At 48.6% G+C, this 12,257-nt stretch overlaps 1 protein-coding gene across 1 annotated transcript; it reads right to left on the bottom strand.

Moving 5' to 3' along the window:
* Nucleotides 1-5,058: 5,058 nt before the first annotated feature.
* Nucleotides 5,059-11,707, bottom strand: NAPB (N-ethylmaleimide-sensitive factor attachment protein, beta). Its single transcript, XM_009585625.1, has 10 exons — nt 11,539-11,707; nt 10,843-10,959; nt 9,636-9,682; nt 9,436-9,513; nt 8,377-8,432; nt 7,854-7,938; nt 6,772-6,876; nt 6,439-6,507; nt 5,994-6,044; nt 5,059-5,493 (listed from the first exon to the last, which is right to left on the bottom strand). Exons 1-10 carry the CDS (start codon nt 11,705-11,707, stop codon nt 5,389-5,391), a joined length of 882 nt encoding a protein of 293 aa, XP_009583920.1. The 3' UTR covers nt 5,059-5,388.
* Between the last annotated feature and the right edge of the window lie 550 nt (nt 11,708-12,257).

Raw genomic sequence — 12,257 nt, 5'->3', positions numbered from 1 at the left:
TTATCTCTGCTTTTGCCAAAGATCCAAGCAGTGAGCCAGCTCACTCCTTGGGAATATGAGTGGGAGCAAGCTTCGGAAAGATGTAGGGGTTCGTTCCAGGAGTTTTGATTCTCTAGTTGCAAAATGGGCAAGTGGGAGCCAAGTGCTGCGTCTGTACAGGTGGTGGTGTTATTTTCACCTTTTGGTGAAACCTGGTGCAGTTTAACACTTGCATTCAGGCAGACAGTCTCCATCTTCTAACTGCTCCAGCTTATATGTAACTTGGCAATTAAGAGACCAAAACATCTTTTGTAAAAATGTCTACGAAAAGTAGTACTTCAGCTATGCTGGGAAATCTAGGGTAGAAAGACAGCTTATTGCCGTTTTCCTGTTAACTTGTAAAGCTCTTTTCTGCTGGTCCAGATAGGTCAGCGATGCTCTTTTCTCCACCCTAACTCAAACATCGCTGTTGCTCTGACCTGCAGACCTACTTTTTAAATTAGTAATACTCTGGTGGGAAAAGTTAATTACTGTTTTGCTGTCGAGTTGCTACAGCTAATTCCACCAGTAGTGCAAGTCTCCAGAGGTAAATTCCGTTACAAACGGGAGGCAGTCAGGGTTCGTATGACTAATGGCATAAAAAGATGCAAATAAGTGAAAAATGTACTGGACTGTTCAAGGGATTTAGGCCTTTACCTCCCAGATTGTGAATACTTTGACAAGTTAATTACTGTTTTGCTGTCGAGTTGCTACAGCTAATTCCACCAGTAGTGCAAGTCTCCAGAGGTAAATTCCGTTACAAACGGGAGGCAGTCAGGGTTCGTATGACTAATGGCATAAAAAGATGCAAATAAGTGAAAAATGTACTGGACTGTTCAAGGGATTTAGGCCTTTACCTCCCAGATTGTGAATACTTTGTAAGACTACGCTGGAATCTGAACGGCGGTTTTAGGCTGGTGTCTGTCTAACTGTCCCCAGTGAGGTGTTAAGAGGCAGGCCTTAAGAACGTAAGTGATGAAGGCTTTAACTGATTAGCATCTGCTGCTGAATTTTAGTAGACTAACCCTGGCACTGCGCCTTTTTTTGTTTTAATAAGGAAATGTGACAAAGCAAGCAGAGGGACTAAGGGTCCCAAGTATGGCTGCCGTTCAGCCCGCGCTCCAAAACCGCACCTTCACACGGCCTGCTGGGTTTGGATCCCAGCACCACCACTCGCTACGAGAATCACGCTTCTGTTTGGGCATTTCTTACCAAGACAGACAGACCTTTCCTTAATATCTCCTCCCCTTCCCCAGAGAGTACATGCCCTTGTTCTCCCAGTCACGTCCAGTAGCTGGGAAAGCTGTTGCACAGGGAAACCTGTGCAGGAGAGTTTCTGTCCGGGGTAAGCACTTTCTGCATTTCCTTTGCTAACACCGAAGCTGAGCTGGAACGAGGAGGTTACTTGGGTTTTCCTCACGTTCACCTCACTGGAGTACCTGGGAGGATTTGGGGTGTTTTCCCTGTGCAGGGAAGGAACCTTTGAAATAGTTGGCACTGACGAAGAAACATCTGCCTGGGATGACTCCTGGTTTTGGGAGCAGCTGTGAATCAACAGCAACTTGCTGGTACGGTTAACGCTTCGAACTCGGGACCAGACTCCCGGTGCCACCATGTAAAAATCTGGAGCTTTTCAAATTCATTTTCCTGTTTTGCTCTTCTGTTTCTCTTTAATATTAACGTAGTATTTCCACAGAAACTTTCTCAGCTGAAGCTGTGAGAAAAACTTTCTGAAAGATTGCATTAGCGTAAAGGTAAGCACAATCAAGCCTTGCTAGGGCCCGTTCTAAGGCTTAGGGGTTGGCAAAGCAATAAAGATACCCAAACTGTGGCACAGAGCTATTTTTGAACCTTAAAGGGATGTCTGATGTGTTACCGTGGAATCATAACTTAATCTATAGAAAGGGAATTTTTTTAAAGAGAACATTTCCAAGAGGTTATATTTGAAATATTTATTCAAGCACGATGTTCCTGTTGAAGCTTAGTATTCCCAACGACCAATGTAAAGAGTTTGTAGATATATTTAAAGTCCAAGCATTAGTACCTGTAGCCAGGGAAACTTTTGTACTCCGCGAATGTACGGAAGTGAGTTACTCGTATGAACTGTTCTTATTAAAATATTGAAATCTTAAGCCTTGACCCTTCCAGTGACTCGATGACCCTATCAAATGTTTCTTATAGACCCCGTCGCTGTGAATGCACTAAGACTGGGGTAAGTCCTAATGCAGCTCTACTGCAGGCCTGAAGCTGTCGGGTGCTGCTCTTCTTCCTCAGGCCCTGCAAGAGGTGCCCTGCTGCCAGGGAGCGACAGCACCAGGAAAGCCTGGGCTAGGCCTTACCTTTCCACGAGTCGGGATCAGTTTCCTGGAGCTACCTTTAGCTAGGCGTTAAGAAACACGCCTGAAAAAAAATAGATGTGACACTTTGGGACATCCCAATTTCCTACAGATGACACATTGTACAACAAGCAATTAATTAAGTGGTGTGACAGTCACTGTAAAATGATCAGCCAGCGCGTTCCTGTGTGAGTATTCACCCTCAGGATGCGCCTTAGCAGGTCACCAAACTCACTGGAAGGAAGCGCTGTGCACGCTGGCTTTTAGCATCGCGCCCTACAGCTTTACGTCAGGCTCTAGCTTTAGCCTGCCTTTTGCATTTCCCAGGAAAGAACGCTTACCACTACTTACGTTCATGATTTTCACTTTATTATTAATGTACAGATTCACACAAAACATTATATTCTTGCTAAGGCCGTTTCATTAATAGGTTTTCATAGTAGAGAGTTGTGTACTGGGAGGAAGTACAGCAGAGTGGCAGATTGTGACAGTTTTAAAATGACAATTTACCACTGATACACTGGAGGACATGCTGTAGCCTACTTACACAGAACTAACGTTGTATTTTAATGCTATTACTCCAGAGCACAGTAACAGACCACACAACCCCATGGGTACGGTCTTCTGCTCCCCCAGCTCCATATCCATCTTATCACAACTGCGCGTAATACTGACAAGGGGAAAAGCGAACAAAAAAAGGCATCAAGTACTCGCCTCAGTTCTGTGTGACGCTAGGAAAAGTAAACCTCACAGCCTGCGCCTCAGCACCCCTCACCAAGACTCCAAAGGTGGCGGATACAAGCCAAGACAAACCCGTCACTACGATGGGGCTTTGCTCGCGAAGGAAACAGGTAAATTAAACAAAAATGGTTCCAGCCCCCTCCTTTTAACACAGGTGCGTTCAGCAGCAGTTACATCTTTGGGCCCTCGTGTCCAAAATGAGAGCAAATCTGCAGCTAATCCAGCTTTAGGGATAAGATCGCCTACCTACCGTGCTAGCTGCGTCCTAAGCCCAGTATTTTCTCTGCCCCGTGGAGGCGGCACAAGCACGGGAAGGACTCTGGTACGGGAAGGGGACGCCCTCGGAAAGCAGCAGTCGGTCCTCGTTTCTGACGAGCCGCAGTGCGCGCCCGTCTCTCAGAGCGTCTCGGGTGGAGACAGACCAGGACCACGCGCTAAACGGGATTTAAAGTGTTTCTCTGTCAAGTTTGTGGAAAGACATACGTGACACACGGTGGTCTCAGTTAAAGGGATGGTTTTGTTGCAGACAGGTTGATTGTGAGCGGTAGCCTTAAAAACACATCTGAGGAGCGAAGAAAGTGAAGTTGCTTGGAAGAACGAGCATTGTCCATCCAGGCTTTTTTAATGCACTCACCTTGCCCGTTCTGCACAGCTCATGGGTCTTTTCTCTCAAGGTAGGATGCACAGAATAGGCTACAGAAAGTAAGTGCCCAGCGAGATCAGTCAGGATAACAAACAAAAAATAGCAATTTGGTATGTACCGGGAATGTTTTTTGGTTTTCTTTTTCGTAAGTCAGTGGTGGCGATAAAGTACCACTTTAATAGAACTAAGCCCCTTAGACCAGTAAGCCAAACCGCGTTCTCCTCAAATATCTAGATCAGAAACTAACTGAAGAGAAGTGCAAAAGCCAGCGTTTTGGCTGCCAGAATACAAGCAGAGAGAATCGCTTCACCAAGAGAAACACGGGGCGGCAGTGCCCGCCAAAGGTGCCTGCCGGGGGCTACTACGCTATCCCTGCTCTGGCCGTGGAGGAGGGCCCACTTAGACAGCAGTTCTGCCAAATAAAGCAATTAATTACTTTTTCGTTCTTTACATGTCAGTAGCGCAGCTGAGAATCACTTCATTACAGAGAAATACTGTGTGACAACTCCGGCTGACAAATTGCATAGGCCCTCAAGTCTTTAATATATACACACGAAATAATAGGTAGCTTAATCATCTCTAGTTAAACAAAGCATTGCACGGAAGAGCCTTGGTTGCAAACGTTTTAAAACGCATTTCTAAAATTACCGCAGGAATTTTTAAATGTGTCTACACCCTTTCAAAGCAAGCTCGGTTCATCTGTCACCCAGACAACTACAACAAGGTTTCTGTGTAACACCAAGTCTCGATCAACACCTTTGCACGTCACAAGAAGGAGGCGGCTTCGCCAACAGCAAAGAGGCCAGAAACTAAATCGCCCGGCGCACACACAGACCTGCAGCAGAGGAGTTCACGTAAATGAAAAGTTAGAAAAATAGATTATTACTCGGGTCAAGTCATCGCGGGGGTAGGAGGGATGGGATGCACCACAAAATAAAGTAAGTGGAAAAATAGATCCAAGAAAATATAGAAGAACCTTACATTTTATATTTAGATCTGAAATACAAAACACACCATTAACCAGGTCTACTCGCAACAAGTGTCCGGAGGGCTGACACCGATCGAAGCAGTCCTGTCCCCCAGCGTGTAACGCTTTCAGCACTAGGTTGTTACGTATGCCGTATTTATACATGCACACCTGTATCTGTATAGGATGTATACACACACGCGCATACTGTATATGAGTCACAAAGCCTTTCACTAGCACCATTAAAAAAGCTCAACCGTTTAAAAAAACAACAAGGTCCGAGTGTATCTGACAGGTCCATTTAGAAACAGAAAACGGTAACAACAGAGCCACAGCTCAGCAGCAATTATTTGTACATGCTGGAATCAATGGTACTGAGCCTTGAGACAGAACAGCAGGAAAACACAGTAGTTGGAAGTGCAGGCTTTGGCTAACAAAACCAAGGAAGGATTTCTGCCAGAAGTGCTTCTTTCGCCTCAGACCTGCCAGTGCTACCCAAAGCATCGCTTCTCACCTACCCACGTTGTCACGACAAAGAGCAGGATACTAAAGAAACACACAAGTCATTGGAGTTGTAAGCAACAAAATAAAGCTAGATATTTTATCACGTATCCCACAGTGGTCCTTGGCTGTAACACAAGAACAGATTACTTAGGCTGCATGCCACGAATACCACAAACGATTCACTTCAGGTCCCCATCCCCTTCTCCTTGGATTGACTTCTTGATGCGAAGCAACATGGTTGTAAGCCACTGATCCAACCGCGATATTGAATCGAATTCTTTAACCTATTAGAAAAAAAAAAAAACACTTTAAGATCGTAGAAGGCAAACTAGACTGCCGCAAAAGCAGCATTCTGCAGCTCTTGGAAGTATGGTCTTTTAAAACTTCTAGTCTTCCCAGAGAAAAAAAATAAAATAAGAGCTCTATCTATCCAAAAAACACACAGAGCACTTGAAGCCACTGTCAAACACCGAAAGGGGCTGGAGCAAACCCAGGCAGGATCTTTACTTAAATCTCAACGATAAACTAGTAACTTTGAAGTATTAAGCTTGGGACTTGCTAGAGCACAGCCTGGACGCAGCTCTGCTAACGTCCACCTCTCCCGCGGGTTGTTTTGTGGCAGGACGGTGAACCAGCGAAGTGCCAGGTGTTTTGCCCCGCTGGACTCAGTCGCAGCACTTGGAGCTCGGGCAACCAGTTACCCAACATTTAACACCCCAAAAAGATAAAAAAAGGAACAACCTGCCATCCGCGAGCGCACCTTAGCAAATTGGTGACCACTTACCGCCTCGGTGTATGCCTCGCAGTTTTGCTCCTCATGGGCTTCCAGCAGTTTCTAGGAGAACAGCGTTAAAAATTAGAAAACACTCTGTTACTGCATGTTCCCGCAGGGCCGGCGCACAGGCTTCTCGTCCCCAGGAGAGAGGGGGACCCCTGCACCCGCACCGCGGGGCACCCACATGTCCACGTGTCCTTCACGACCTATTCAAACCACCCGCCACGAACACAAAAATGGTTTGGGTTTTTTTTTTTTTTAAGTTAGCTAGAATAATCATCCTTCTGCTGCAGCTACTTCCACAAGTCTGCTATAAACCCAACGCCAAGTGAGTCTGCTGTCCTCTAAAACATTCGAATAAATGACCAAACCTATGGCGGGGTGAAAAAGCACAAAGTAAAGGGCAGTACGCGTTTTCAAGAGTGACTATTATTTTAATACTGGCTTTACTCACTTTCAATAGCTTGCACTCCCGTGAATCTGTGAACGCTGGGAACATTTCTTCGTATTTCTCAAGCGCAAGCTGAAAGAGAGAAGATAACCCCTTACGCTCGTTTCACACAAAACTACTTGCTTTTTATTTCAGTTTTTGCCTTCCAGTCCTAAAACCGCACAGAGCGCTTGGGAAAGTATTCAGAGTGAATCCAGTTCCACACTACGGCACATCAAGCTTCAGTCTGGGCAACAGCCACGCAAATCCCTGTGCACGCAAGAACGCGTCTCAGCCGGCAAAGGTTGATTAAGAGGGATGCAGAAAGTTTGGGAAAACCGCTCTGCGCCCACTGACCTTCGCGTTCAGCTCATCCACGATGAAGTGGCACAGGGCGGCTTTGAAGAAATACTCTTTCGCGCTATACTTGAGCAAAGGATTATCCATCGTGTTTGTCCCGACCTGGGCACAAAAAGATATTATTAGAGTTGGGAAAGAAAACCACATCATTAAGAACTGAATTAAAAACAGGACAGCTGATTAAAATTACACATAGCACCATAATGCGAATAAAGACCAGGGAAAAAATACCAGCGCCCGTACAAAAAGCTACTGGGAAGCCAGGCAGATTTTTAACTAATCCCAAGTGAGGTCAGAAACCCGCACGCAGCTGCGAGCGCACGCCCACGCAGCCCGTCCTCCCAGGGAGCCGCTGCACCGGTTCGGGGTACCACACTGGTACCTCAGCACGTCCTGTCTGATGCAGAAAGGGCAAGTCAACTCGGTGAAAACTGCTCCAATATTCACCCTCCCGAAGCACAAAAGCAGCACTGCAAGTATTCCCAGGCAAACACCTGGTACAAAGGCAGAGCAATCCAGTTTACAAATTTGGGGGGAAATTTTCTCCAAACATACTTGTAAATACGATCAAAAGTGTAATTATAGATTTCTTTCCCCCTGCTTCCCCCAGCCTTTCTCTAGAAACAATAGAATTTGGGGGAAAAAATGCCTTGGTAAGTTAAAGCAACTCTTAAAAGCAAAGGCGCAAACCATACCTCGTAAAGGCATAATCAGCCCCGAAATAAGTAAGATTAGAAGCTTCTAGGCCACAGCAATTTTGTGAGAGCGACCCGCTTTTCATTTTCAAGAAATTTTCGGCTCAGGATTGTCTCTAATTCACATCTCTCATCCCATCTGCAGCACCATTTAAACAAGAAAACCTTTCACCCCCGACCGGACCTGAAACGTCCCACATATAGAACACTCCTTAAAAATTTAGCTGCGGGTAACTTGGTCCTACAGCAGAAAATTCATCACGTCCCCACCGCCGAGATTGCCGTAACTGCCCCGATACCAGCACGAGGGACAGGAGCTCAGCCGCCGAGGGACGCGACGGCCAGCACACCGCCAGCACCGCCAGGACGAGCACGCGTTCTCACCTGCTCGTAGATTTCTATCGCCTTCTGGTACTGCTCCAGCTGCGCGGCGTAGGCAGCCACCTTCAGCAGACACTTGTTGGCTGAGCTACAATCAATTATAGCATTGAAGTAAGTAATTGTGTCCTGGGGCAAAAAAAAAATCCATACCCTGGTACCTCCACGCACTACCTGTACTACTTAGCATGTATAAAAGTGGGGCCCAAAAGCTGCAAATTAGGGGAATTTTCTTTTTAACAGCCAAAATTAAAACACACGGAAAGGCCTTCAGCTCAGCACAGACCTGGTGTCAGACACCGTTCAATCCCTCCGTGCTTCCTCTGCACCCGAAACAGGCCCCCCAAACCAGACAAGCCCGCCTGCAGGATGAGAACCTTAAACAGAAATCTAAGTAGGACTCGGGCATCCCACCAAAGGGCATTTTAGAAGAGGCTGGCAGGCGAGGTGTGCAAGCGCGTGGGCCGTCTAGGACAAATCCCCGTCTCCAGCCCTTCCCTGTTGCGACTCTTTTACAAAGACCACTTGCCTGTTAGACTCCTCTCCTTTGTAATAGTCTGCAGCCTGCTCGTAGTGTGCGATCGCCTGGGGACAGAAACATCGTGCTTGAATGCCACTTCTGAAGCACAGTTTTTGGTCAGACTGGCGTAGAGCCACTGCGTTCACACAAGCTTTTCCATTCGGCGCATAAAGGCAGCAGCGGCACGGCACACTGCGGGGTTTCTGGTGGAGCGAGGCCCTGCCGCGCATCCCCCGCACGCTCAAAACACGAGGCTGCCCTTGGAAATTTGACCGTGAACTTGTTAAGAGTCCCAAACTCCAGTGCAGGAGTACGGGTGACACTACTCTTGAGGTAATGGCTACAAACACTTACAATCACAGTGCGACACACACAAACACAATCACGGCTTCTGCCAGGTTTGCCACGATGTAATAAATCACTTAACAGAACAGCCCTGACGTAGCAGGGCTTGACTTAAGTGGGGCTGCACATGGAGAGGCAACACAAAGTCATTAATAGAGATAGATAGGATCCAATGAAGTGGAGCTGAGGAAGCAAATGATTGTCTGGAAAATAGTATCTAGAAACCATAAATTTTTGTTATGCAAACTTCAAGCGGAAGATTTGCAGCCGGTTGAGCTGCTGCAGGATTCCTGCTCAGGGACCTCGGTTATGGGAACGAGAAACGGTTGGTGCTGAAGTGTGAACTAGAAGTAACAGCAGCTTCCTTTGGGTGCATCAGAAAACAGCTACAAAACTGCCCCCACGACTTTTCCAAAGCGCTTTTCAGATGTGAAACGCCACTTCAGTCAAGAAGGTTTCTCGCCTGGGTGTTTCTGCCAGCCCTGCCGTGCTGCTGCTCAGCAGAGGGGCACACAGAAGAGTCAGGATTGCCCCGCGAGAGACCGGTGCTGGGAAAAATCATCGCTCACCGTCTTAACACTAACTTCGAGTTACTTGCACCGACATAAAGAAGCCTGATGCCGGATGGGAGATGGGTTTTACCAGCCGCGCTGAGCTCGGCTTTAAATGCAGCCGCCGCCGCAGCACCTGCAGAGCAGCACCAGCAGCGCCCGGCATCCTCACCTTTTCAATGTCTACCAGCTCGGCCTCGTAGATCTCCGCAATGGTGATGTGGTGCTTGGCAGCGATAGTGAATCGCCCCTAGAGAAGGCAGAGGTTGCACGTGAGATGGGGGCTCCCCCTCCGCCCAGCACACACAGCATTTACCGAGCTGCATCTCTTACAAGCACACCGGTCCACGAGCTGCCAGTGCAGCTTCTTACCATGTCGGTGTAGATATCGATAGCTGCATTTAAGCAGTTGATGGCCTCTGCAGCATGAGTGTTCAGGAAAAACAACAAAGTCAGCCAGCACGTCAGATTTCCCAGCCCAAGACCTCCCCCCCCCTCCAAAAATCAGATTTCTTCATCAGACCACAAACCAGCTTCTTCAAGAAGTATCTACTCACACATGTACGTATGTCTGGAACAACCGACACAGCATTTTCAACCCCTGAGACCTACACGTGTAACATCCCCTGCATTTTTGCATCTGCAGATCTAATCCTGATTCACCCACCCCGAACAGCCCGCATCCCACCAACAGCCTGCCGGTTCACCCGGGCAAAAACTCTAACGCTGAAAGGTAACAGTCAAAAATTAGGATGGGCAAAATACAAACGAGTTGTACCCCGGGTTTGGCAGGCTGCATCGTCAAACAGAGCAAAATTCAAAATGCTGATCTCACAAACATGCAAAGGCTGCCATTTTCTAGGAAATTTGGATGTTTTACAATTATAGAACAGTATTACCAGCCCTGAGTTAGCTTCTTCAGCCCCCTGGCACAGGAAAGCATCAGTAACACTGGTGGGTTGGTTGGTTGTTTCCAAACACTCAGCTAGGATAAGGGGAATCTGAGGTCTTCCAGAAAACCACAACCCTGCTCTTTACGACCAGATTTAAAGAATCCAGATCCTTTATCCTCACCGCATCAAACGTCAGTCCATTTTCCCCCCTCCTCGCCTCCACCCCGGGGAAACCCCTGGGAGGGGGCTGTGGCTAAGGGCAGGGGTCCCACTGCGATCCGGACCCGAGACCTGCCTTAAGCATTCCTTAAGAAGCGAGTATGTCTCCAAAGCCAAGCTAAACCAGGAAGGAAGCTACCGCGGGGCAGTGCTTCACAACCAACGCACTGCAGCGTACCAAAGCTCAGCCAAGGCTTTGGTACAGCCAAAGCGCCAGAGATCACCTAAAGATGACACCCCTACACATGCCGGTCCATGCGGCAGGCCAAGACGACGCTGAGTAGCTCGCATCATCTGAAAGCCTGCTTTGGAGAAGCAGAAGTGCCGGAGGTGTTAAAGCTTTTGAGTAGCCTGCAGCGAGGCTCCGCAGCCCCGCGGAGCCGGTGACTACCGAAAGTCTCGCCGCGCCACCTCCTCTGCCGCTAAGCAGCTTTGCAAGAAATAAGCCCGGATTTCGCTCCCCTCACCTTGCGGGTCTGCTTTTTTGTAGGCGTTCCCGGCATCCACGAAGCTGGTGGCCGAGTCGTGTTTGCTCTGCAGCTGCATGTGCAGCTTGGCCGCCTGACAAAACGCGTTTCCTGCAGCTGGGAGAGAAGCGCACACCGACCCCATGTACCCCTCCAGCCCGGCAACGAGCGGGATCGCCGCAAAACAGCAAAGTACGCGTCGCTTCCCCGGACCCAGAGAGGTTTAGAGATGCAACAACCCCAAATTGTTTGTGGCCAGGCACTGCTCGTCTGCCGGGGGTTGAGCCTCATCCTTGGCAGTGTACGTTCATCCTCGCCCCTGGATCTCAAAACCCATCAGATTTGACGTCCCACCCCAAGGTGTTTCCTTGCTGAAAAGCAAACCCAGGGCAGTGCCCCTTTAGCAGGCTTCCCTGCAGAATTACAAGCTTTCATTTTAAAATGGTAAACTGCACCCCGGCTAATTTAAGGTCAGGAACATTCAGGTCACCCCCCCTTGCCCTCCCAATATTTAAATCATCGCAGGGCCAGGCAGAGCAGAGGAATTGCATCGCTATAGGGATCATCCCCATGGAAACAGCCTGGGATGTAAAACTCCGCTGCAATAATTCGCAGGAAGATGCTCGGGCACTCGCGGGTCACCCCAGCGTCAGCCACCCTCTGCGCAGCCCCCCCAATGGCGGGGGCTGTACTCACCACTCCAGTTTTTGGCGATCTTGAACATGTTGGCAGCCCTGGTGTACATTTCGCAGGCTTCTTCCACCCTGGTGTTGCCCCTGAAAGGCAGGGAGAGAGCCCCTGACACGGTGCCGGAATGAAACGGGGGCCGGGAGCTGAAATAGGGCTTGGGGTGTTGCACCCCCATGTCCTCTGGGCTTGACAGGGCTGAACACCCTAATTTTAAAATGCAGGGTGAACATCACACTGCTCAGAGAGGGGAAAGACGGATTTGGGGGACGGGCAGCCCCCCAACCTCGCCAGACCCTCTCCCAGGCAGTGCCAGCTCGTTACCAACGCAGGGCAGAGGTGGGGAGAAATTCGGTTAGCACCTAGAGGGATCCCGCCGAGCCCCACTGCGAACAGGGAGCTGGTGGAGCTGGCAGGCACTGAATAACCAAGCCCTTGCTAGAAAGGGGAGGCAGAGTTTTTCATTGCATAAAGCAGGGACAGAAAAGCAGAGGGAAACCCGCTCCTGAAATGGCACGTTCCTAAAGCGTTTGGAGCCTGGAGCAAGCCCACATCTGCTCTTTGACTTTGGGTCCCTCCTTTTTGGGCAGAAGCAGCCGGCTTGTAAGAGTTTCACGAGACAGTCAGCAAAAACACCTGCAAAAAGCAAACTCTAGTAGGCAACAAACTACCGCATCATTTAGGGAACATAAAGCAAATAAAAAATTAAGAGATGCCAGACCACTTGC

The sequence above is a fragment of the Fulmarus glacialis genome, unplaced genomic scaffold, assembly GCF_000690835.1.
Source record: "Fulmarus glacialis isolate BGI_N327 unplaced genomic scaffold, ASM69083v1 scaffold28479, whole genome shotgun sequence".
NCBI lineage: Eukaryota > Metazoa > Chordata > Aves > Procellariiformes > Procellariidae > Fulmarus > Fulmarus glacialis.
The sequence above is the reverse complement of the archived record's forward strand: the minus strand, read 5'-3'. Positions and strand labels throughout refer to the sequence as shown.